The sequence below is a fragment of the Fistularia commersonii genome, chromosome 7 (genome assembly GCF_037954325.1).
Source record: "Fistularia commersonii isolate RoL2024-O1a breed Wild chromosome 7, RoL_Fcom_v1.0, whole genome shotgun sequence".
Classification (NCBI taxonomy): Eukaryota; Metazoa; Chordata; class Actinopteri; order Syngnathiformes; family Fistulariidae; genus Fistularia; species Fistularia commersonii.
The window spans coordinates 462,501-484,280 of NC_141290.1; the positions used below are offsets into that span (position 1 = coordinate 462,501).

Sequence of the window (21,780 nt, forward strand, 5' to 3'; positions counted from 1 at the left end):
ACACACACACACACACACACACACACACACACACACACACACACACACACACACACACACACCCTGGGTGTGGTCAAAGATCAAGAACCCTCCAACTTTGCGAGCTAAGCCGGATGTTTCGCGGGCCGTGAGGAGAAGGTCGAAAGCAAGAACATACGACACGCTCAGAAGGTAGCTCCTCGCTTTTATTTGGATTGGTCTACAAGTAACATCTGGAAGGAACGTCACTTGGGCTCCATCCTGGACCTTCTGCCCGTCTTAGGCGTCTTCATTCTAGAAAACATGCGTTTCCACAGAGAGGACTTCTTCTTCTTCTTCACCGTCATCATCTCCGGCGCGGTGACCTCCTCCGCCCGCATCTCCTCGGCCCCCCGCTGAGGAAAGGCCTCGTTCTTCACGGGGACCTCCTTCTGCCGGACGGCCATCTGGCGGCTGAGGGCCTCCAGCTCCGACTTCATGGCCACGAGGCGGCGCAGCTCCTTGCTGATGGCCCGTTCCTCGCTCTCCCCCAGGACGCCCGAGGCCAACGTCCCACGGACCTCCTTCAGCTCCTCCTTCAGAGGAACCTCCTCCACGCAGACGTGGGCCAGCGGAGCGGCCAGCTTGTCTCCGAGGGCCTCCTGCTCGGCCCTCAGCTCCATCAGGTGCTTCAGCTCCTCATTGAGGAGCGCTCTCTCCTCGCTCTCCGCCTGGTCTCCTGCCGAAGCGTCCGCCTGGGCCGCCGTCAGATGTTTCCTCTGCCCCTCGGGCGTGGCCTCCTCCGCTCCCGCTGCTTTCTTCTCCGCTCCGGATTTGGTCCCGAGGTCTCCGCGCCGGAGCCTCGGCTCCTCGCGGAGGAGGTCCTTCTTCTCCCGAGCTTCCGGCTTTTCCCGCTCCTCCTTCGGATCCTCCTCCTCCGCGGAGGCCTTCTCTCCACGTCCCGGCTCCTCCATCTTCCGCGTGGTCCCGGGAAGTTCTCCGTCCTTCTCGACCCGGGTCTCCGGCTTCTGGAGAGCTTCGCTCCGCAAGGTCGCGCTTTCGCACCTCTCCGTCAGCTTCTGCAGACACAGGGTGAGGTTCTCCAGCTGCTGCCTGAGGAGCACCTTCTCCTTCCTCTCCGCCCGAAGCTCGGCTCCAAGCGCCCTCTGGGAGAACATCTGGGACTCCTTCAGCTCCAGCAGCTCCTTCTGCAGAGCCGCCTCCTCCTGTTTGACCTGAGCGTTTTTCTTCTTCTCCAGCTCGACTTTGAGTCGCTCCAGTTTTCGGAGGTCCTTCTTCTCTCCGTCCGGCTCGGCCTTCGGCGGCGGAGCGTCTCCTTCCGCCCCGACCTTCTCGCTCCGGAGCTCGTGGTTCTCCAGCCTCTCCGTCAGAGCCTCCATGCTGTCGTTGATCACCCTGATCTGCTGGATGTCCCGCCACATCTTCGCCAGATGTTTCACGCGGTCCTCAGGAATCTGAAGGTTCCTCAACAGCTCCGCTTGGTCCTCCTCTATGTTCTTCGCCATGACGGACGTTCCTCTCTTTGCCTCTGGGCGTCTCCGTCCTGCTTGAAGGACCTCAGAGACGCTCCGGCGGTTGGTGTCCGTCATCGGCCCGCTGTCGCATCACGTGATGTCGTCGCAGCCTGATAGGGTCACCATGGCAACGCTGACCTTAAGCACTTTCTTCTTCTGCCTCTGTGAAGCTCCAGGTAGTCGGTTGCCATGGTAACCAGACCCCAAAAGTCAAACCGATGCTTCGGAAGAGGCTGGATCTCCATGGAACAAACCTCCGTGGGTGCAGGAAGTTCTCAGAGAAAGGAGCTGCTCCTCGGATCACCTGCTCCGGACCAAGAGCAAGCCTACAGGGCTGAGCGAGCAGAGGATCCAGAGAAGCCGAGGTGCTGAGGGAGAAGCTGGGAGAAGCTAGATGGTTGAGGGAGAAGCTGGGAGAAGCTAGATGGTTGAGGGAGAAGCTGGGAGAAGATAGATGGTTGAGGGAGAAGCTGGGAGAAGCTAGATGGTTGAGGGAGCTTTCTTTGGGAGAAGCACGGTGTCTGAGGACAAATGGAGTCCAAGATTATCTGGTGGACCAGGAAGTATCAGCAGCCCTGCAGACGACCTTCATGGTGATGGAGGGAGCTGAGCCAGAAGACAAAGCTCTGGAGGGGTAACTGATGGCAGTAACTGATGGAGGCCACAGGTCCAAGTGAACTCAGAGCCTCAGAGATGGAGGCAGGAACTCGGAGGTCCGGGAGGAGAGTTGCTCCTCCTTTGCCGAAGGTGGTTTAGTTTGAGCATCTGGTCAGGATGAGCCTTGGACGTGTCCTTTGGTAGAACTTCCAGGAGCTCTCTGGAGGGGCTGCATCTCCCTGCAAGCTCCAGATCCTCCAGCAGGAGCTGGAGAGTGTGGCTTGGGTGAGGGACATCTGGAAAGTTCTGCTGGATCTGCTGCCACCACGACCGCGATAAGTGGAAGAGATGAGGTGTGTCTCCAAGAGTGTGATGTAGTCCGTAGTGTGTGTGTGTGTGTGTGTGTGTGTGCAGACTCACTCCAGCGTAGAACATCTTGTTTCTGAAGCGACTGTTGAACTTCTCAGGATTGGCCTCTGCAGCACAGAAGAAACAACAAGGATGGATGTCGCATCAGGAGAAGCTTTAGCTTGTGAAGCTGAGCAGCAGGTTATCTGCTCAAGCTCTCGTCCAACCCAACGGATGGACGCGAGGACGTCGAGGAGGCGACCGACCTCTGGACTCGTGGAACCCCAGGGTGACGTGAGCGTCGAAGCCCAGGCTGAAGTAGTTGTTGAAGACGTCGATGGGGAGCTGGAAGAGACGGGCTGATGTTCAATGCCGTCAAAAGGAGGTCCAACTGTTTGGAGGAGCTTCTCAGACATCTACGATTCATCGGTTACTGGAAACACAGGGACCAAACGGACCAGAACCTCAGGAGGTCTGGGGCTCACCTTGTCCGTCTGATGCTCGTCGGGTTCCTCCTGACGGGCCTCCGGGTTGGTCTCCACGTCCAGGTTCCAGCGGTCCAGCTGGACCACGTTCCCGTCCTCCACGTGGGAGAGGATCTTGGCGATGGGCTCGTCGGTGTAGCCCTGGAGGTCCAGCAGAAGAAAACATCAGGACCGGCTTCACTTGGTTCTCATGTAATGTCCTCCTGATCTTCTCACCCCTCCCCAGTGGAGGGTCCTGGCCAGGTCGTTCCCCGTTCCCAGAGGAAGGATGGCCACCGGCGGCGGGGGGCGGAGCTTCAGCTGGTCCAGAACGGACAGGATCCAACCCACCTGGACACACACACACACACACACACACACACACACACACACACACACACACACACACACACAGCTGACTTAGATGATCCGACTAATTTTGTCATTCTTTCTTTGGCCACTAGGTGGCGCCAGAGCGCAGCCGATGCACTCCCATCCCGACGGATATGAAGCGCCGGCCGGCCGTTACCATGACGACCGTGAAAACCTCGAGCAACGCTAAGTCGAGAAGGCGAGCCTCTTTTCCTTCCGGAGACGGCGCTCTTCTGATCAAGAAGTCTCCACGGCGGGAACCGACGTCACGGCCGGAGCGGCGTCGCCTGGAAACCGCGGCATCTGAAGCTCAAAGAGGCCAGAAGGCCGAGGCGGGAGGAGGAGGAGGAGAAGAAGAAGAAGAAGAAGAAGAAGAAGAAGAAGAAGAAGCTCCCGAGGGCCTCGGAGACGACCTGGAAAGCTGCTAAGAATAATCCTCAGAGCCTCCCTCGGGGTCACGGGGGGTTAATGAGCTACTCACGGTTCCATCGCCCCCGCAGGCCAGGATCCTCAGGTTGGGCACCTTGGAGTAAAGCTCCAGCCTGCAGGAGACAGCCACGGTGAGGGGGGGGGGGGTCGGAGGTCAGAGGTCAGAGGTCAGGGCCTTACCCCTCCCCGGGGCCTCCTTTGGTCAGGTCGAACACCTGGCGGGGGTTCAGGTACCACAGGAACGACTGGATGATCTTGGATCCCTGGAAGGGGGGGGGCAGAGGTGAAAGTCGTGCCGGGTGACTTTGCCGCCGCCGGTCGTCATGACGACCCACCTGGTTCCCGCCGCTCTTCGGGTTGACGAACACCAGCAGGGGCTTCATCAGCTGCGAGGGGAGGGGCTTCACCAGGAAGGGCTTCCAGCGGCCATCTTGGACCTGCACGCCAGGAAGTCGAGTAAAGACGCGCCTGCGGGCGGCGGCCAGCAGGGGGCGCTCTAGGCACGCTCACCTCGCCGCCCTTTCTGCTGGGCTTGCTGCTCTTCAGCGACGTTCGCTTTTTCTTCTTACTGGACTTGAGGGACGTCTGCACACACACACACAGGGGGTGAGGCGTCACTGTGTGTGTGTGTGTGAGAATGTGTGTGTGTGTGTGTGTGTGTGTGTGTGCGTGCCTGTGGTTTGCGGACCCTGACGATCCAGGTCGGGGGGACGATGACGGCGGCGTGGGCGCCCAGCGAGCAGCACTCCTCGATCTGCTGCAGCATGAAGCACGTCACCTTGTTGTGGTACTGGTGGATGGACAGGAAGTGGGCGGGGCGTCAGCCGACACAGACAGGAAGTGGGCGGGGCGTCAGCCGACACAGACAGGAAGAGGGCGGGGCGACGGCGGACGCGGACAGGAAGTGGACGCGGCGACGGGGGAACGGGCGCCGACTCACCGCCTGTTTGCACCAGGAGCAGCTGATGGCCACGATCTCCTTGTTGTGAAAGGAGAACTTCTGCTGGAAGCCCTGGCGGGGAGGGAGGAGAAGATGGTGAGCGGAGGAGGAGAGGCGTCCAGAGGAGGTCCTGGGAGCCGGAGATCCAGGACCGACCTTCCCGCAGTGCCGGCAGCGACCCGTCTGGCGCCTCCTGTGGACCCAGTGATGGCGGACCAGGGTGGGCTGAAACAACATCCACCCGTCAATCATCTGAGACACCTGAAGGCCTTGGAGGAACAGCTCGGAACACAACCGGGGAGAAGGTTAGGACAAGAAGACTATCTGAGAAAAGCAAAGTTCATCTGAACTCTAGTGCCGATTCACGGGCGGGTTTGAAGGTTCTGGGTTCGACAGACGGACGGACCTCTCTGGCCGCACGACCTCCGACCTCCCTGAAGGACGGTTTGCACCTGAAGTTGATCTGCCGACAGAGGAAACGAGGTGAGAAGCTCCGGCAGGAGGTCCCGCGAGCGCGGCGGGGGGGGGCGTACCTTCTCCAGCTGCTCCAGACAGGAGGTGTGGACGGAGATCCTGCAGCCGCCGCACTTCAGCCTCGACAATGACTTTTGCTGCGGGAACCAGAGAACCAGACAGAGATTGATGGAGGTGGAGATGGTTCCTGGACCTTCTGGGGGGGGGGGGCTCACCAGGGACTTGGCGATGCAGTGCTGCTCGCCCACGTAGCAAACATCTCCAGAGCCGCCGGTCTCAAACCAGATGTGGTCTCCAAACTGTGCTCCGTCCTGTGGAGGTCAGGAGGTCAGGAGGTCAAGGGGTCGCGTCACGGCCATGGAGCAGAACCGTGGACCCGACGGGAGGTGGGCGGCGGAGGCGACTCACGGTCCAGTCCACGGCGCCGCTGGGCTCGCGGGGGGGCTCGCTGGGTTTAGGTGGCAAGATGGCGGGTTGGTGCTGGACGCTGGAGGACGCAAGAACCTTCCTGGAAGACAGGAAGAGGAGAGGCTTTTCTGTGCGTCGGCTTTTCCACAGAAACGCCGCTTCCTGCCGCCGGACGGCGCTGCTCGCCAGCGGCTACGCTGCGCTATCCTTTAGCACGCCGGCGTGGAATGTGGAGCCTGAGGGTCTACATACAGCAGGAGGTCACTCCAGCTGTCCATGCGGGGGTCGCAGGCGCACAGCGCCATGCAACAGATGGAGGGGCGGCGGCGGCGGCCGGGCCACCCGGAGCTCGCCCTGGAGATCCTCCTGGTCTTCATCAGGCCGGAGACCCGGCGACGGCCCCGGGGGGCGGAGTCTCGAGCCGCCGCCTGAGAGGAGTTCCTCCTCAGGCAGCGGGGGGGCCGGATCAGGGGCCGGGACGGCGCCGGCTGCTCGGCGGCGCCCGGGTCCGGGGCGGCGGCGGCGGGAGGCGGCGAGCGAGCGGCGTCTTCCTCCACCTCAGACGCCCCGCTGGCGTCGGACCGGCTGTCGAGGAAGTCGCTGCTGTCCGAGCGGATGCTGCTGGAGCGCGAGGACCCCCGGCAGGTGTCGGGGTCCCCCCTGACCTCCACCTGCTGCTGCCCGGCGAAGGGTCGCGCCCCCGCGTCCTCCTGCGTCATCTGCAGGAGGCCGGCGAGCAGCACCGACGGCCCCAGCAGGTGGGCGTCGATGGCGCGCAGCTTCCCCGCCTTCCGCCGGCTCACGGCGAATCGCGGGCCGAGGCCGGGGGCGGCCGTGCCGGAGCGGCGTCGCCCCCGGCCCGCCTGACGCCGCCGCTGCCCGTCGCCGGCTGGCGCCCCCTGGAGTTGCACGCTGGAGCGCCTGCGCTGCGCCAGCGTGAAAGACGCCACCCCGATGCTGGAGCGCCGCCGGGCCTTGCTGGTGGGGACGGCGATGCTCGGCCTCCGCTGGCGGCCGCACGCTGCCTCGCCGTCCGGCTGCAGCGCCGCCTCCTTCCTCTTAAAGCGACGGCGGAAAAATGTGTCCATGGTGGACGTGGTGGGGGGACGGATGGACAGACGGACGGATAGACCCTCCCCACCGCTGTTGGACGCAAACAGCGGTTAGCACACACAACGTCCCATGGACACCCGTCACTCAAAACAGACCATAATAAGCGCTGTTTTTGTCACTTGGTTACAAATCACGATTGAAAGCGTCACTGCCTACAGAGGTCAAAGGTCGCCTCCTCCAGTGTTTACCAACAGGCCGCCGGTGCCACGCTGGCAGAGTGAATTATAGAGGAGGTCACCTCCGCGGGGGGGGGGGTTCATCGCCACGGCGACACAACTATTACGTTAACAAAAGCTCCGCCCACCTGCCACCGCCTCGCCCCGTGATTGGTCGGAACCGAGAAGCTGGACGCACTCACACCGGAGGCGGGGTTCGACACGTCACATGACACCGGCAGGTAACTGCACCGATTATCGCCACGGTGACGGGCGTGCGGGGGATGAGCGGCTCTATTTATAGAGTCCGTTCCGACTTTGCCCCGCGGACCGGCGGCATCGGGTTCCCTTTTTCCCCCCCGCACGGACAGGAAGTGTCACCGTGGCGACGACACCGGGAGTCAGACTTTTCCCGATGCCGACGCCTCCAAGAAAACTCTAAATAATCCCAATCGGAAGATTTTACACAATTGTGTGAAACTTGTTGAGAAAATAATGGTCGCTCCTCGCTGGTCGCCGGTTCTTTCCAGGAAGGAAACGTCTGGGTCGGAATTCACAGACAGGTGATAAAACTACAACAGGAAGTAGATCTATTTCTGAGATCCAGAACGGGACGGGCGGCCAGCCGGGCCACGCCGAGAGCGGCGGCGGCGGAGCGGCGAGGCTCGCGGTCCACGGAGGAGCTCAGAAGGTCTAATCCTTGCTGAGCAGCAGGATCAACACACACACACACACACACACACAAACACACAGACGGACAGCAAGCAGAAGAAGCAGGAGGGTTTAATACGACCTGAGGTGGAGCTGGCAGGCGTGGGGACGCACCGGGAGGACGAGCCGACTGAAGAAGAGGAAGAGCAGCAGAGAGCAGGAGGGTTGACCCTGGTCCAGCTTAACCTCCTCCTCCTCCTGCCAGATGAAGGAGCCGCCGGCCCTCCAACATCCCAGAATACTCCTCATTAACACTTCAAGGCCGTGGCCGGCGCCGTCACGTTAGGAGCCAATTAGAGGCTGAATAGGAGCGGCGGCGCGGTGACGACCGGCCGTCTTGGAGGGACGCTGGGATTGTGGCGGCGGCGGTCGCCATGGCGCCAGTGGGATCCGGGCGTCAAAGGCCACCGTGCGCGGGGGGTCGACCGGAAGCATCCGCAGGGTGCGTTCAGGGACGCCTGCCAAAACCTTGACAATTTATATTTTATATTTTATTGTATTTCTTATTCTCCCTCCTTCCTACTATTATCTATTATTGTTATGTTTTTGCTTGAAACTCTGGCACAACAATTTCCTTCGGGATAAATAAAGTTGTTCTTATCTTCTGGACCCTGTCAAGCCTTAGCCAGGGATTTCAGGAATCAGAGCGGACGCAAACACCAAGCATGGATTTTTGTGCAAAAATATCTAAAATGAACTCTTAACTGTCGGGGATTGGATTCATGTCAAGTGAAAGTCCACGACTAATCCCTGGACTTTCGTGGAACCACTTTGCAGGACCTTCATCTTTGAGGCGGGAGATCAGCTGAGCAGGATTAGCTGATCAGCGCCTGGGGGGGGAACTCAAGTGTTGCCATGACAACAGCATCACAACAATAAAACCTTTAAAGTGCCTCTACCTGATTAAAAACAACCTTTACGGTTTGTTCCGCTGACCTCTGACATCACTGATGACATCACTTCCTGTCAATCACCTGCTGCCCGGCCCTCCTCTGCTGGCTCTCTGCTGCCCCCTAGTGGCCATGGGGCGCAACAACAACCCTCCTCTTCATCAGCTCCTCCTCCTCACTCGTAAACATCCACCTCTTCTCTCACCTTTCAACTCATCCCTCTTTCCCTCTCCACCTCCCTCTCTCTGCTCTCCATCATCATCCCACACACACACACACACACACACACACACACACAGACACACACACACACACACACACACACACACACACACACAGTCTATCTTTAGAAACTGGGCGAATGAGAGACCAAGATAGTTCGGTAAATGGGTCTGTTTCCCTGGTAACACACACATACACACACACACACGTGTGTGGCAAGTGTGTTTCAGGAGGTCAAAGTTCACAGTTGGAGCGGCAGCCTGGTTCTTCCTGGTTGCTTTGAAGGTGGAAGGTCAAGCAGCCCCGACCCTGACCTTCACAGGACGTTCTGCTGTTGGTTGGTTGTTTTTTTTTTCACTTTTCCAGGAATTAGACATGTTCATGATTCCACTTGAAAAAGTCTTTTTTTGGGGAAAAAAATGTAAAATTAAGAGTGAAAAAAATGAATATTATCATACTTCTGTTCAAGCGATTAGAATGAGGATTTAAAAATCGAAAGAATTGTTCTTTTTGGTTCTTCGGACGTCGTCCTCCTGGTCCTCCTGGTCCTCCTCAGAGGGAGGCGTCCCAGCAGGCGTCTAAAAACTCCCGCCTTAATGAAGCCGTTAATAGCAGCTATAATTGGGGGCTCTGGAGAGCAGCACCACCCCCCCCCCCTGCTTTCCAGGAACAACCCTGGGCCGGGTTTCTTCTGGACCTGGACTCGCGGCCGCTGGAGATAAGGCTCACGTTTGGGATGGAGGCTGGGGGTGAAGGGGTTAAAGCCCCGCTCCCGGACGGGGTCTGGTCCTCATTACGGCCTGGAGGGTCTGCAGACGCCCAGATGATCCAGCTCCACGTGCACGTACAACCTCCAGAAGCCGTGCACCTGGATGGCTGCGTGACCTTTGACCCCCCCACGGCGGCATCCTCAAACCTCAATGTTATTCCATGAATACCCACAACTATGGACTACACAAATGAACTACAAATACAGACAACTACAAACATGGAGTAAAAAAATAGAACTACAAGAATAAACTTCAAATAAACGAAACCACACAAATGGACTAAAAAATAAATTAAACAAAAAATGAAACTGCACAAAATGGAGTAAAATATATTTAACTACACAAATAAACTGCAGAAAAACTACACAAATGGAATTCAAATAAATAAAACTACAAAAATGTGCTACGATTAAATAAAGCTACATAAATGGACTACAAATAACTGAAACTACATAAATGAACTACAAATAACTGACACTACACAAACTGAAGATTCTCTGCTAACTTTCGGATAGATGTGACATTATCTTCTCCCCGTTCTTCACGACTGTTTCAAGCTGGAGGTTCTTGCTGGTCTTTATCCAGAAGGAATCGATAAGCAAATCCTTTCTCTGTAAACCGATCGTGAATTTGCTGAGAAGTAAAGTAAAGCAGCGACCCGGAAGGTCTCCTGAGTGTCGGGGGTCTCCCGTCAGATCTCACTCACCTCCTGCAGAAGATCCTCAGGCCGGTGAAGGACCTGCCGGCGGGGGGACGGCCCGGAGGGATGGTGGCGGCCGCGGGCGGCGAGGAGGGCAGCTCACTTGTGGAGCCCGAGGAGGTGGAAGAAGAAGACGAGGACGAGGAGGAGGAGGAAGGCGGGGGCTCCTCGGGCTGCGGCTCCATGACTTCCTGTCCTTCCTCTTCTCCGGTCCGTCACGAATGAAGCGGGACGGCGGCGTCTCTGCTGAGCATCACGCAGCCTAGAACTTGGGACGGTCCTCCTCCTCCAGCAGGCTGCAGCAGCCTGGAGATGGGGGGGCAGGGGGAGGAGCCAGGAGAGGAGTGGGAGGAGCCAGGAGAGGAGTGGGAGGAGCTATGGGCAGGGGAGGAGCCAGAAAAGGAGTGGAAGGAACCAGTAGAGGAGTGGGAGGAGCCACTGGATGAGTGGGAGGAGCCAGTGAGCAGTGGGAGGAGTTTGTTCAGGGAACAGCAGATAGGGCCGCCTCCTCCTCCTCCACCTGGCCCCGCCCACCCCGGCCTCTGATTGGCCGCCTGCTGGGCGCTGCACTGCAACCTGGAAGTTTACATCAGCAAAACAAAATGAATTGATGATAATGAAAGCATGTTCAGTGCAGAGAATTGATTTCAAACAAATGAAAAATTCATTTTACAAACAAAAAATAAAGGGTCATTACAAACATCCCCTGTCCTGCTTCGGAGATTTCCAAATAAATCCCAGTTCAATCCAAAAAATGTGACTTTAAACTGAAGCTACAAGAAACGATCAGGAGATAAAACCACCTTCAGACTCCCAAATTGAGGAGAAGATCCAGGAGGGGCCTCCTTAGCCGAAGGAGCTGCTGCCGCCGCCACATCGGCCCTCGCAGGTCGCTGACACCAGCCGCGGCCCCACGGGACCCCTGCCCCCCCCTGCCCCCCCCCCCCCGGTCTGAGGTTATTTCTGACAGCCCATTAAAACCCCCGCCTGCGAGGAAGGACGTCGTCCCACTTCCTGATGAGCGAAACCCCACGGGTCACGTGAGGCGGCGGCCCTCAGCGGCCAGGTTTGCGCCTCAGAACCTCCAGAAGCGTAAGAAGAGAGGTCCAGCGGGCAGCTCCTGGGTGGAGAGGGGACATCTCAAGGAGCTCCAGGGTTAAAACCCTGACACGTGCAGACGACTAAACAACGCCGGGTGACATCTTCGTTTCCGAGGCCGTCGATAGGTTTCCTCCTTCTCACAGGCCGTGCTCTGATTGGCTGTCACTCGCATGGAGTGACCATGACCATGGAGGCTCCATCAGCTTCCACCCTGGAGATGCTCCGTCCTCATCTTCACCAAGCGGGAGCTGAGCCTGGACGGGTCGCCCGTCAATCATCTGACTGTTCTCGCCCATGATTGAGGAGCAGGGGTGAGTGTCTGCTGCCGTCGGGCTTGATGTCGGCAGGCCACCTGGTCAGATGTCTGGCCCTTTGAACACACACACACACACACACACACACACACACACACACACACACACACACACACACACACACACACACACACACACACACGTCTGGACAATGTTACATGAACACCACGTCCACGGCTCCCCGTGGCTGGAGCTCCAGGTCCACCTCTTTGCAGAGCTTAGAGGACATCGAGCTGCTTAAAGTGAACGGAAAAGGGCGTCAATGGAGAGGAACATCTCCTAGCTGTGGACGGGAGGACAAGCAGCTGGGGTTTGACTTCTCTCCTCAGCTGAGAACCTTCTGGTTTACACACACACACACACACACACACATTTCAACGCCTCCCATCGTTGGTGTTTGAAAGCGGCTGACTTAAAAATGACGAGAAGAGGATGAAGAGGAGCGTGAAGAGGATGAGGAGCAGGATGAAGGGGTGAGCTGGTGAAGCTCTGGCCGGAGGCGTCACAACCGCCTCCCCCCTCCACACACACACACACACACACACACACACACACACACACACACACACACACACACACACACACACACACACACACACACACACACACACACACACACACACACACACACACACACACACACACACACACACACACACACACACACACACACACACACGCTAGGTTACATAAAGGTATTATGAAACTAGAGGGCCGCTGTGGCTCCCCGTGACTCACCTCCGCCGGGGCGGGAGGTCAAAGGTCACAGGATGGAGAAAACTCATCGGCGGGAAAACACCAGGAGCTCCCTGAGAAGATAGAGGGACATGGAGCTTCTCACCTCCAACACACAACAAAACAAATCTTTAAAAAACTATAGTTACAAAACCCTTTTTTCAAACATTTGAGATACTTCCCTCCAGTTTTGTTCTCTTCCTGTCTCCCGATTGGCTGCAACCACACCGGCCGCCGCGCCAATCTCACCGCCGTCACGGCAACCAGAGAACAGCCTCATGTGCTCGCTGTTCCTGATTGGCTAAGAGGACAGCAGAGGCTCTGCGGGCACACACACACACACACACACACACATACTACCAGACCCCCCATTAATACCACCAGGCACACACACAGACCACCAGACCCAGCACACACACACCACTTATCAGATCCAGCACACACACACACACACACACACACACATCAAAGCGCCTCTGATGAACTGATGTGAGCAGTGACCAGAGAAGGTCCAGACGCTGAAGAGCGTCAGCAGGAACATAGCTGGAGCTGAGAACGTGAGGAGGCCTCCTGGACGTCCACTGGATTGTTTTTAAATAGTTCACCAGGAAATCCAAAGCAAACGCGGAGGCCCTTGCAGCGCCGCCATTAGCGATTAGCTTGTCGCATTCCGCTGTCACCTAGCAACGCACGACCACGTACGTCTTCACAGTCCAGTTAGAGGAGCCATACTTGTCGCTGTTGTTAGCTGTTAGCAACTGGCCTTTTGCTTTTAACAGTTAGTCATTAGCATGACGAGAGCAGGCAGAATAGTAAGTTAGCCCCTAGCCTCAGAACGATCGTCCCAGCTGCTAGCCCAGTGCTGTTAGCTAACAGCCCTGTGCTTTAGCTGCTAGTTGGGTGCTGCTCGGGGTGACGGTGCTGGCCGTTAGCTCGTTGCCGCTAGCTGGAGATGCTTCTTCCTGTAGCCACCAAAACTGCAGGCGGGCTTCTTAGTGCAGACGACGTGAAGTTGCGGGTGTCCTTGAGGCGCGGCGGTGGCGGCCTCGGCGTGGAGCACTTTTTAAAGAAAATAAACATTTTTGCGTTCTTGTTGTGTGTTTGAAGAACCTGGCTAAGTACAAAAGTTCATCCCTTTGTGTCCTCAAAGTAAAGCAAAAGTTAAGTCTCCGTTCCAGAGAGAAAACGATGACAATGGAAACTTTTCTTTCCTCCAAACATGTCCTGTCACGCAGGAGAAGAATGCACGGACAGTGGTTTCAATATCATCTTGGCAAAACAATGGTTGCTATCGCCGGTCGTTCCCTGCTCGGATGAAAAAAGTCAACCTTCAAATAATTATGTTCAGTTACGCTCTCAATACTTGGTCGGGAATCCTTTTGCAGAAATGACTGCTTCAATGCGGCATGGAGGCAATCAGCCGGTGGCACTGCTGAGGTGCTTTGGAGGCCCAGGATGCTGGGCCTCCAAAGCGACCTTAAGCTCATCCAGTGTTGGGTCTGGTGTCTCTCAACTTCCTCTTCACAAGATCCCACAGATTCTCCATGGGGTTCAGGTCAGGAGAGTTGGCAGGCCAGTCGAGCTCAGTAATAATATGGTCAGTTAACCATTTACCAGTGGTTTTGGCACCGTGAGCAGGTGCCAGGTCGTGCTGAAAAATGAAATCTTCATCTCCATAAAGCTTTTCAGCAGATGGAAGCATGAAGTGCTCCAAAATCTCCTGCTAACCAGCTGCATTGACCCTGCCTTGGTAAAACACAGCGGACCAACGCCAGCAGCTGACACGGCGCCCCAGAGCATCACTGCTGTGGGTGCTCGACACTGGACTTCAGGCATTTTGGCATTTCCCTCCCCCCAGTCTTCCTCCAGACTCTGGCGCCTTGGTTTCCGAACGACATGCAAAATTTGCTTTCACCCAAAAAAAGTACTTTGGATCTCTGAGTCCAGTCCAGTGCTGCTTCTCTGTAGCCCAGGTCAGGTGCTTCTGCTGCTGTTTGTGGTTCTAAAGTGGCTTGACCGGGGGAATGCAGCACCTGTAGCCCATTTCCTGCTCACGCCTGTGCACGGTGGCGCTGGATGTTTCAGTCCGCTGCTTCCACAGCTCCCCCAAGGTCTGGAATCGTCCCTTCACAACCTTCCTCAGGGTCCGCTCACCTCCTTTGGTTGTGCAGCGTTTCCTGCCACACTTCTTCCTTCCCACTGAGGTGTCTTGATCCAGCAGTCTGGGAACAGATATTCCATCAGAGGTTTGCTTCTGTGTCTCACCCTCTGCTTGAGGGAGTCGATGATGGCCTTCTGGACAGCAGTCAGGTCGGCAGTCTGACCCATGATTGCGGTTCTGAGTAATGAACCAGGCTGGGAGGTTTTAAAAGCCTCAGGAATCTTTTGCGGGTGTTTAGAGTTAATTCGTTGATTCAGATGATTAGGTTAATAGATCGTTGAGAGCACCTTTTCAGGATATGCTAATTTTTTGAGATAGGAATTTGAGTTTTCATGAGCTGTATGCCAAAATCATCAGTATTAAAACAAGACCTGGAATATTTCAGTTGGTGTGCAATGAATCTAAAATATATGAAAGTTTAATTTTTCTAATTACATTATGGAAAATAATGAACTTTATCACAATATGCTAATTTTTTGAGAAGAACCTGTAGTCCTTCATTTGCTAATTGATCCCTTGACAGACGTGATTTTTATTTCGACGTCCAGGGAGCGAATTCTCCGTAAAAGACTTTCGACTTTTGGTCAGAAACACAAAATGTCGGGTCAGGGCGTTACGTGGCCTCGGGAATTCTTATTTGGGAGAATTAAAGCGAGAATTAATAGCGAGTTAGGAGTACAGGAGGAGTTACTTGAACCAGTTTACCTTCAAGGTCCAACTGAGTCGTTCCATATCGTTCCCCTCCTGGCCGCCCTCACTCGCATGAAGTTTAGATCTATTTGGTTTATAGATTCAACGAGTTGGTTTGAAATAGCATTTGGCGGCGTGAGAGGAGGCCGCCTGCAGCAGCCGCTCACGTCCTAACTTGTAACTTTGACATCTATTTGTTTGTGTCTTCCTTTTTAAGTTTTTAATATTTTTAAAGTATTTGAATATTTTTAATATTTAATCATTTCCAAGTATTGAAGTGAAATTTTCCCAAAAGTAAATCAAGTTGTACAAAAAAAAATTGTAGTTCATATTTTACTCTTTCACATTCCTAAAGGAAATGGACGAAGAGCAAACCAAACTTCAGCCTTGAGGAAATGGTTGAATACAGCACCCCTAGAAATGGACTTCAGAACCCCAAGGGAGTTAAAAAACAACTTTTATTTTGGAAAAATGTGTTAAATAACTGTGTGTATTTGTATATGTGCATAGAAAATGAGTGTTTAAGTTCTACTCGATAGACTTTTGTCTTTTGGATTGTTGTATACATGTTTATTTTTGTGTTTCCCCTGACTAAACACATCTGTTTTGTATACATATTTTTTAATAAAATGATAGAAAATAAACCGGGCGCCACTGCTGTCAGGCACAATGCCAACCTTGTTTTTAACCTTCATAGAACTTAAAGTATAAAAATGAACAAACATGGCTAAACTCAATTTTACATCATTGACATTTAACAGGCATGAGGAAACACAAGGACACTTATTTTGCATACAATCAAATAACTGTAAGAGTAAACCAGAGTAAAGGCTATGAGAAACAATGCATAATTTGAGAAAAAAACCAAATGAATGGCAAGGGGAATACAATATGTATTTAGCTCAATTGCTCTAAGACAATATCAGCCATAAAACTGTATCTTTTTTGGTTTTTGGATTTTTCCACAAGTTTTAAAGATTTTTCATAGAGGTCCAAATCGTTATCTCTTTCATTTCCTAAAAGCAAACCAAATGTTTTATCATCTCTTGAGAGAGAAACTGATTATGACGGAATTTTTTCTTTAATCCATTTTTGGAAAAAAATGATTAAAATTGTGAACTTTTTCATACGTGAAAAATATAAGGTCTGTGGTTTCAATAATGTCTTCACAAAATGTACAAATATTATCTCCAATATTAAAACCTAACATCAATAATTCCTTCGAAGGGTAGATGTTATTCATCATTTTAAAGTGAATCTCGGGTGCCTTGGGGGGTAAAGTTGTGTCCATATATCATGTTCCAGTAAAGTTGAATTTGCTCATGGAACTTTGATAATTTGATAAGAATCAAAATCAGAAATAAGCAGAAGGCTTTGTTAAATAAGGCTTGTACATCTGGATAAACATGTCAAATATATTCGGCCTAATATTGATAAATCTTTTTGGAGCCATACATTTAATTTAGCTTTACATTCAGCCCCATGCGAACCTGCTCGCCTTTTTTAATTAAAAAATCCATATATACGCTAAAAAATGCATAGATACAAAAATCAGACAGAATTAAAACACACCTGCTCGCCGCTTCCGCGAGACGCGCGAACATCCGGGACTCACCGGGGCGGAAGTGGAGGGAGCGGACCGGATGTGCACGGCTTTTTTTATCTTGTTAATCTTTATTGAACTTATAAAATATAAACAAACAATCAAACATTTAGACAAGCATAGACATGGCTAAATTCAATCGTACATCAATGACATTCTACAGGCATGAGGAAACATAAGGACACTGATTTTGAATACAATCAATTAACTGTAAGGGTACACAAGATGAAAGATGTATAATTTGAGAAATAATATAATTTGAAAAGGTGGCAAGGGGAATACAATATGTATTTAGCTCAATGAAGCTAAGGGGATATAATTTATAAATCGGTATCTGTTTGAGATTTTTTAAGTATCGTTCAAAATCATTTTTTTAGAAGGTAAAATGGGGTAGGTTAAATTTCATTCTGTTTTGTTTATAAGAACTTGGCAAAAACCGAAAAACAACATTGACACCAAGTTCATATCTTTCGTTTCCTGGAAGTAAACGAAACGTAACGACTGCGTCACTTCCGGCAGCGGCATCCGAGTAGAGCCCCCTGCCGGACGGGAGGCCGCCTCAGGGGGGGCGGACACTGTCGCCCTCTGCCGACCGATCTGCGCAGGCGCGTCCCAGCGAACGAAAGGAAAAATTGGTTTATATGTAAAATAACAGCGGAATCCGGGCTCAAAACGACTGATTATATGTGGAGGAACTCATCTGTCGAGTAAATACTGACAGGGAGGTGTTTAAAAAAAGATAAAAAAACTTAGCAGAGGATGGTTTCGATCCATCGACCTCTGGGTTATGGGCCCAGCACGCTTCCGCTGCGCCACTCTGCTCTGGCATAGAAAGCGACTTTTCTGAATTATATAGTGTCACGAAGCCGCAGGTCAGGACTACTTTGTCTTCCAGTTCCTTTGTCTCCGCAGCGGATTCAGACCGCAGAACCTCCTCAACATTCAAACTCTTATTTACTTTGAATATTTTATTGAAAAAGACCCGGTCCGTCCATGCAGGCGCCCCGCCAGCCCCCCCCCTCCTCCCCACGACACCCCAGGAAACCAAGCAGAACCTTCTGGAAAAGAGTGGCGTGCACGCGCGCGTGTCCACTCCATTTCTCTTTACGTCACAGCACGGAAACGCCGTCGTGACGCATGACCTCCACTTCCGGTTCGAGGTTGAATGCGGGACATTTGCTTTTTGGGCAGAAAAACAAAGGAACAGATGATTTTTTTGTTCCTTTTACAATAAAAGTACATTTTCGGGATTTTTATGCTTCTTAAATTGGCCTTTAATCGATAACAAGTGGGAGAAGTGAAATCATCAAGAGCAGGCAGGTTTGGTTTTTTTTTTTTTGCTTTTCACAATTTATTAACAAAATGATAAAATAAATAAATACAAATTGATCAAATGCTCCTAATATCAACTCGTCCCGGGTTTGTTTTTTTTGTTTTTTTTTTATTCCTAAACACTGCATACAAAGAATCATCACAGAAGAGGCTCGATACGGAGGTAAGAATCCCAGCAGAGCGTCACCACGTCAGGCCAACAGAAGACACGTCTGGAACACAAGTCCAAAAATAAACACATTCCTCTCCAAAATCATTATGAAAAAATACAAACAATTATACAAATATTCAGCTTGTGTAATTACCAATGTACACCTTTATTCAGCACACCAGGTGAACGGCTTGGTTACTGTGGCTACCACGCACCCCCACAAATGGAAGATAAAAAAAGACTTGTTTCTTTTCCTTAAACGTGGGTTCTTGCTCTTTTTCCAGTTTTTTTGTTTTGTTGGTTTGTTTGTTTGTTTTTGTTTTTTTGCACTCGACGCGCCCCGTGTGGAACCAGCGGTGGATGAGGTAAGAAGCTCGGGGTTGGACAGGATGGCGGCGACTCGACGACGTACGGACAACCAAAATAAAGACGAAATCAGAAGGCCACGGTCATGACTGACGGCAGAGATGAGCCCGATTACGCTCGTCTTTTTTTTTTTTTTTTTAAATGCATAAAAGATGTTCTGCTCTCGCAAGCGTCCGCCGGCCGGCATCTCCTCCCCCGGCCGGCGGCCACAGCCACGGCGACACACCGGGATTTCTTTGGGTAGAGTTCACATTGAGACCGAAAGGAGAGGAAACTGGGCTTGAACCTCCTGAGACCCCCTGCTGCACCGGACGCCGGAGAAAAGCCTCCAGCCACGTTTGTCCTCAAACGGGGACACCTGCGTTCCTTTGCCGTAAGAGTTGCGCCAAGCATTTCAAGGCGGGTTTCACTGCAGAACCCCAACGTCCTCATACCAGCACTTCCTCGCTGGGAGCGTCACGCAAGTTGCGACGTTTAGGTGGAAAGTCCAGTCCAAGGCGAAAACTTAAAAGACGGACCATCTCCTCAAATGAGGACGACGGGTGTACGGTTGTGAACGACAGCGACGCCTCAAGGGTGGAACGACGTAGCCGTTGGTCGCATCCCATGGTGTGTCGATGATTTCATGCAGCGAAGTCTCGAAAAACAAGGGTAAAATAAAATAAAAAAGACAAAGCCGAATGGAGCGGCGACGTCCTCGGGCGAGGACACGGGGGTCACAAGAGGTTCAGACCTGATCCTCGGGCCGCGAGCGACGCTTGCCTACATTTAAAGACAAGAAATACGACAAAATGTAACATTTTCCATTTTTTAAAACACTTTTTCTTCGTCTCGTTTTCTGGACAATCGCGATTTTTCCAGATTTTTTTTTTTTGAAGGCTAAAACAGAACAATTCTATCTCAATTCATCAGAAATGTTAATACAATAGTAATTACAACATTTACCTTTCAATAAGTTCCTTCTCAATTAACTGCCGGGATTTTTTAAAAAGGATTTCAAAATAGTTTTTAAAAAACACAAGTCGGCGGGAGTTCCTGGGTTTTAACGTCACATTTCTTGTGTTTAAACGAAGCCTGACCTCCTGACCTGCGCGGGGTGGGGGGGGGGTGGGGGGGCAGAAGGAACCCAATGAATCCAGTAAGAACTTAAAAAAACACAAAGCTAGTGACTTCAAAAACTTGTATAAAAATTTGCATAAGAAGGCGAGTGTTGATGGCGGGGAGGGGGCGGAGCCGACGGGCGCGTCTCTTCACTTTGATCGTCCCCAGGGGAAAGTTCCGGCGAATGAGAGGGGAGGGAATGAGGAACGAATGAGGAACGAGCTCCGGTTCCGACACGGAGCTTCTAATACTGGTCTGGAGGAAGCGACGCCTCCCCCCCCCCCCCTCCTCCTCCTCCTCCTCCCTCGGCGCCGTGTCCAGACCAAACCTGCTAAGCTAACGCCAGAGCTAACGTGACACGACCCGGATGCTAACGTGAGACGGTTACACCAGCCAGCCGGATCTGGAAGCAAATCAAACAGCTGGGATCGGACGCCCGGCCCGCGACGCGCTAGCATGGCCGTCGAGATGTGTCGTCGCCATGGAGACGGCACATACAGGAAGTCAGTCGGCGACCCGGGCCGACGGCTTTTTGTCTCCTGAAGCAGAACCTCAGTTGAGGATCAAACCGATGACGAAGGTCCACTACCCTTCAGGGATAAAAACCAAACAGCAGGAGAGCTTCCAGAGGAACCGAAAGACCGGACCTCGACAATCACGCGACCCCGTCAGACCGCCGTCTCCAAGGCGACGCCTCAACCTGTGGCGGTGGTTTCCAGGTCTGATCTTAGCACGTTAGCGACACCGCGTTTGGTCTGAACACGTCCTCCGGGCCTCCGACCGCTTTTTCTCCCCCGACGTCAAAAACAAAGAAAAAGAACTGAACACGATTAAGGCAACTCCTGTTTCCAACGGCGACCAAACACATCGGGTCGATCCGAGCGGCGTCACGCCAGACGATCTCCTGGCAGCCTGAGGCGGGGTTGGGGGCGGGGCCAGGGTTGGGGGCGGGGCCATCTGTTAGGTTCTACAAGTCACAGTGCAAGTCGAGACAAATATTATCTGCTGTTTGAAGGAAGGCACTCGAGGTACCTACTGAGGGGAGCGTCCGGGCGCCGGCCCAGAACGGGGCGGGGGGGCTGGGAGGGGGCAGGGGGTTCTGATCCGGGCTCTTCCTCGCAGAACCGCACGGAACGTTGGATCTTCAGACAGAAGGCAGTTTGTAAAGCTGAAGTGAAGACGCCGACTCACGCGACAGCGGAACCGCCCGGTTCCGAGTGGCCCGACATCACTGTTCAACCTTTGCTCTGTGGATCGGAGGGTGGGGGGGGTTGGACTTCCTGTCCACTCACAGCTACACCACATTTAATACTGGCTCAGCGACGCCGGTGACGGAAGCTCAGACTCAAACCCCGGACCTCCTCTTCCTCCGGGCTCTCGAGGCTTTGGACAAAACCGGAGCTTCGGAAAGAAAACCATTTTCCTTTAAAAAAAAAAAAACAACAAAAAACAGGAAAAAATGGTGCCAATCAGAAGAGAGGAAGGGAACACCTCAGATCCTTTTTTTTCCAAATAAAGATTTAAAATCAGACGGACGCGAACCACCTGGTCATAAACGTCTAATAACACGAGTCAGGGAGGCAGCTGGCGCTTCAACACATCATTCCATGCTAACAAGCTACGCTAACAGTGACCATCGACCTCATGATGGGAACCGGGAAAGGAGGGTGCAGAAGGGGGAGACGACACCGAGGAGTCACATGACTCTGGAAAGCTCCGAACCCGTGGAGTTGAACGGCTGGGCCCGGCCGAGGCCGCGCGAACAAAAACGTAAACATGCTAATTGTGGAGAGAAGGCGGTGGCGGGCCCGACGTCCACAAAGCAAAGGTGTCCGCCTGCGGCGGCGGCTCTGGGGCTGAATAGCTTCTTGGGCGACTTTGGCAAGAAACAAGCAAACAGAGAGCGACGGAACCGAGGGAGAAGGTTCCAGAAGGAGCGGAGACTGCGGCGGAGGACCCGGTGGCCCAACACCAGCAGAGCAACAGAAAGAGATGCAAAGGGATAGCGGTCCAAGCCGCCGCCGCCGTCGCCACCCGTCCCAATACAATAAAATAGGCCTGAACGTCAGCTGGGGGCGAGAGCGCCCCCTAGAGGATGTTGCGGGGGAACTCCGGGAACACAGAACACAGAACACACTCC

General features: G+C 53.2%; 1 protein-coding gene and 1 non-coding gene across 2 annotated transcripts in view; both read right to left on the reverse strand.

Moving 5' to 3' along the window:
* Positions 1-10,631, reverse strand: part of dgkzb (diacylglycerol kinase, zeta b) — a 16,084-nt gene extending 5,453 nt beyond the window's left edge. The window contains exons 1-16 of the mRNA XM_086148913.1: positions 10,093-10,631; positions 5,526-5,625; positions 5,333-5,428; positions 5,177-5,254; positions 5,050-5,106; positions 4,800-4,868; positions 4,644-4,715; positions 4,377-4,493; positions 4,214-4,288; positions 4,039-4,140; positions 3,884-3,966; positions 3,756-3,816; positions 3,140-3,253; positions 2,924-3,064; positions 2,705-2,783; positions 2,511-2,566 (exon numbers count right to left, since the gene is read on the reverse strand). Of these exons, the coding sequence (XP_086005039.1) occupies positions 2,511-2,566; positions 2,705-2,783; positions 2,924-3,064; positions 3,140-3,253; positions 3,756-3,816; positions 3,884-3,966; positions 4,039-4,140; positions 4,214-4,288; positions 4,377-4,493; positions 4,644-4,715; positions 4,800-4,868; positions 5,050-5,106; positions 5,177-5,254; positions 5,333-5,428; positions 5,526-5,625; positions 10,093-10,271 (1,479 nt within the window). The 5' untranslated portion in view covers positions 10,272-10,631. The remainder of the gene's footprint in view (positions 1-2,510; positions 2,567-2,704; positions 2,784-2,923; positions 3,065-3,139; positions 3,254-3,755; positions 3,817-3,883; positions 3,967-4,038; positions 4,141-4,213; positions 4,289-4,376; positions 4,494-4,643; positions 4,716-4,799; positions 4,869-5,049; positions 5,107-5,176; positions 5,255-5,332; positions 5,429-5,525; positions 5,626-10,092) is intronic.
* A 6,809-nt stretch (positions 10,632-17,440) lies between these two features.
* trnam-cau (transfer RNA methionine (anticodon CAU)) lies at positions 17,441-17,512 on the reverse strand. Its single transcript has one exon. It is a non-coding gene; the product is annotated as a tRNA-Met (tRNA).
* Positions 17,513-21,780: the final 4,268 nt, after the last annotated feature.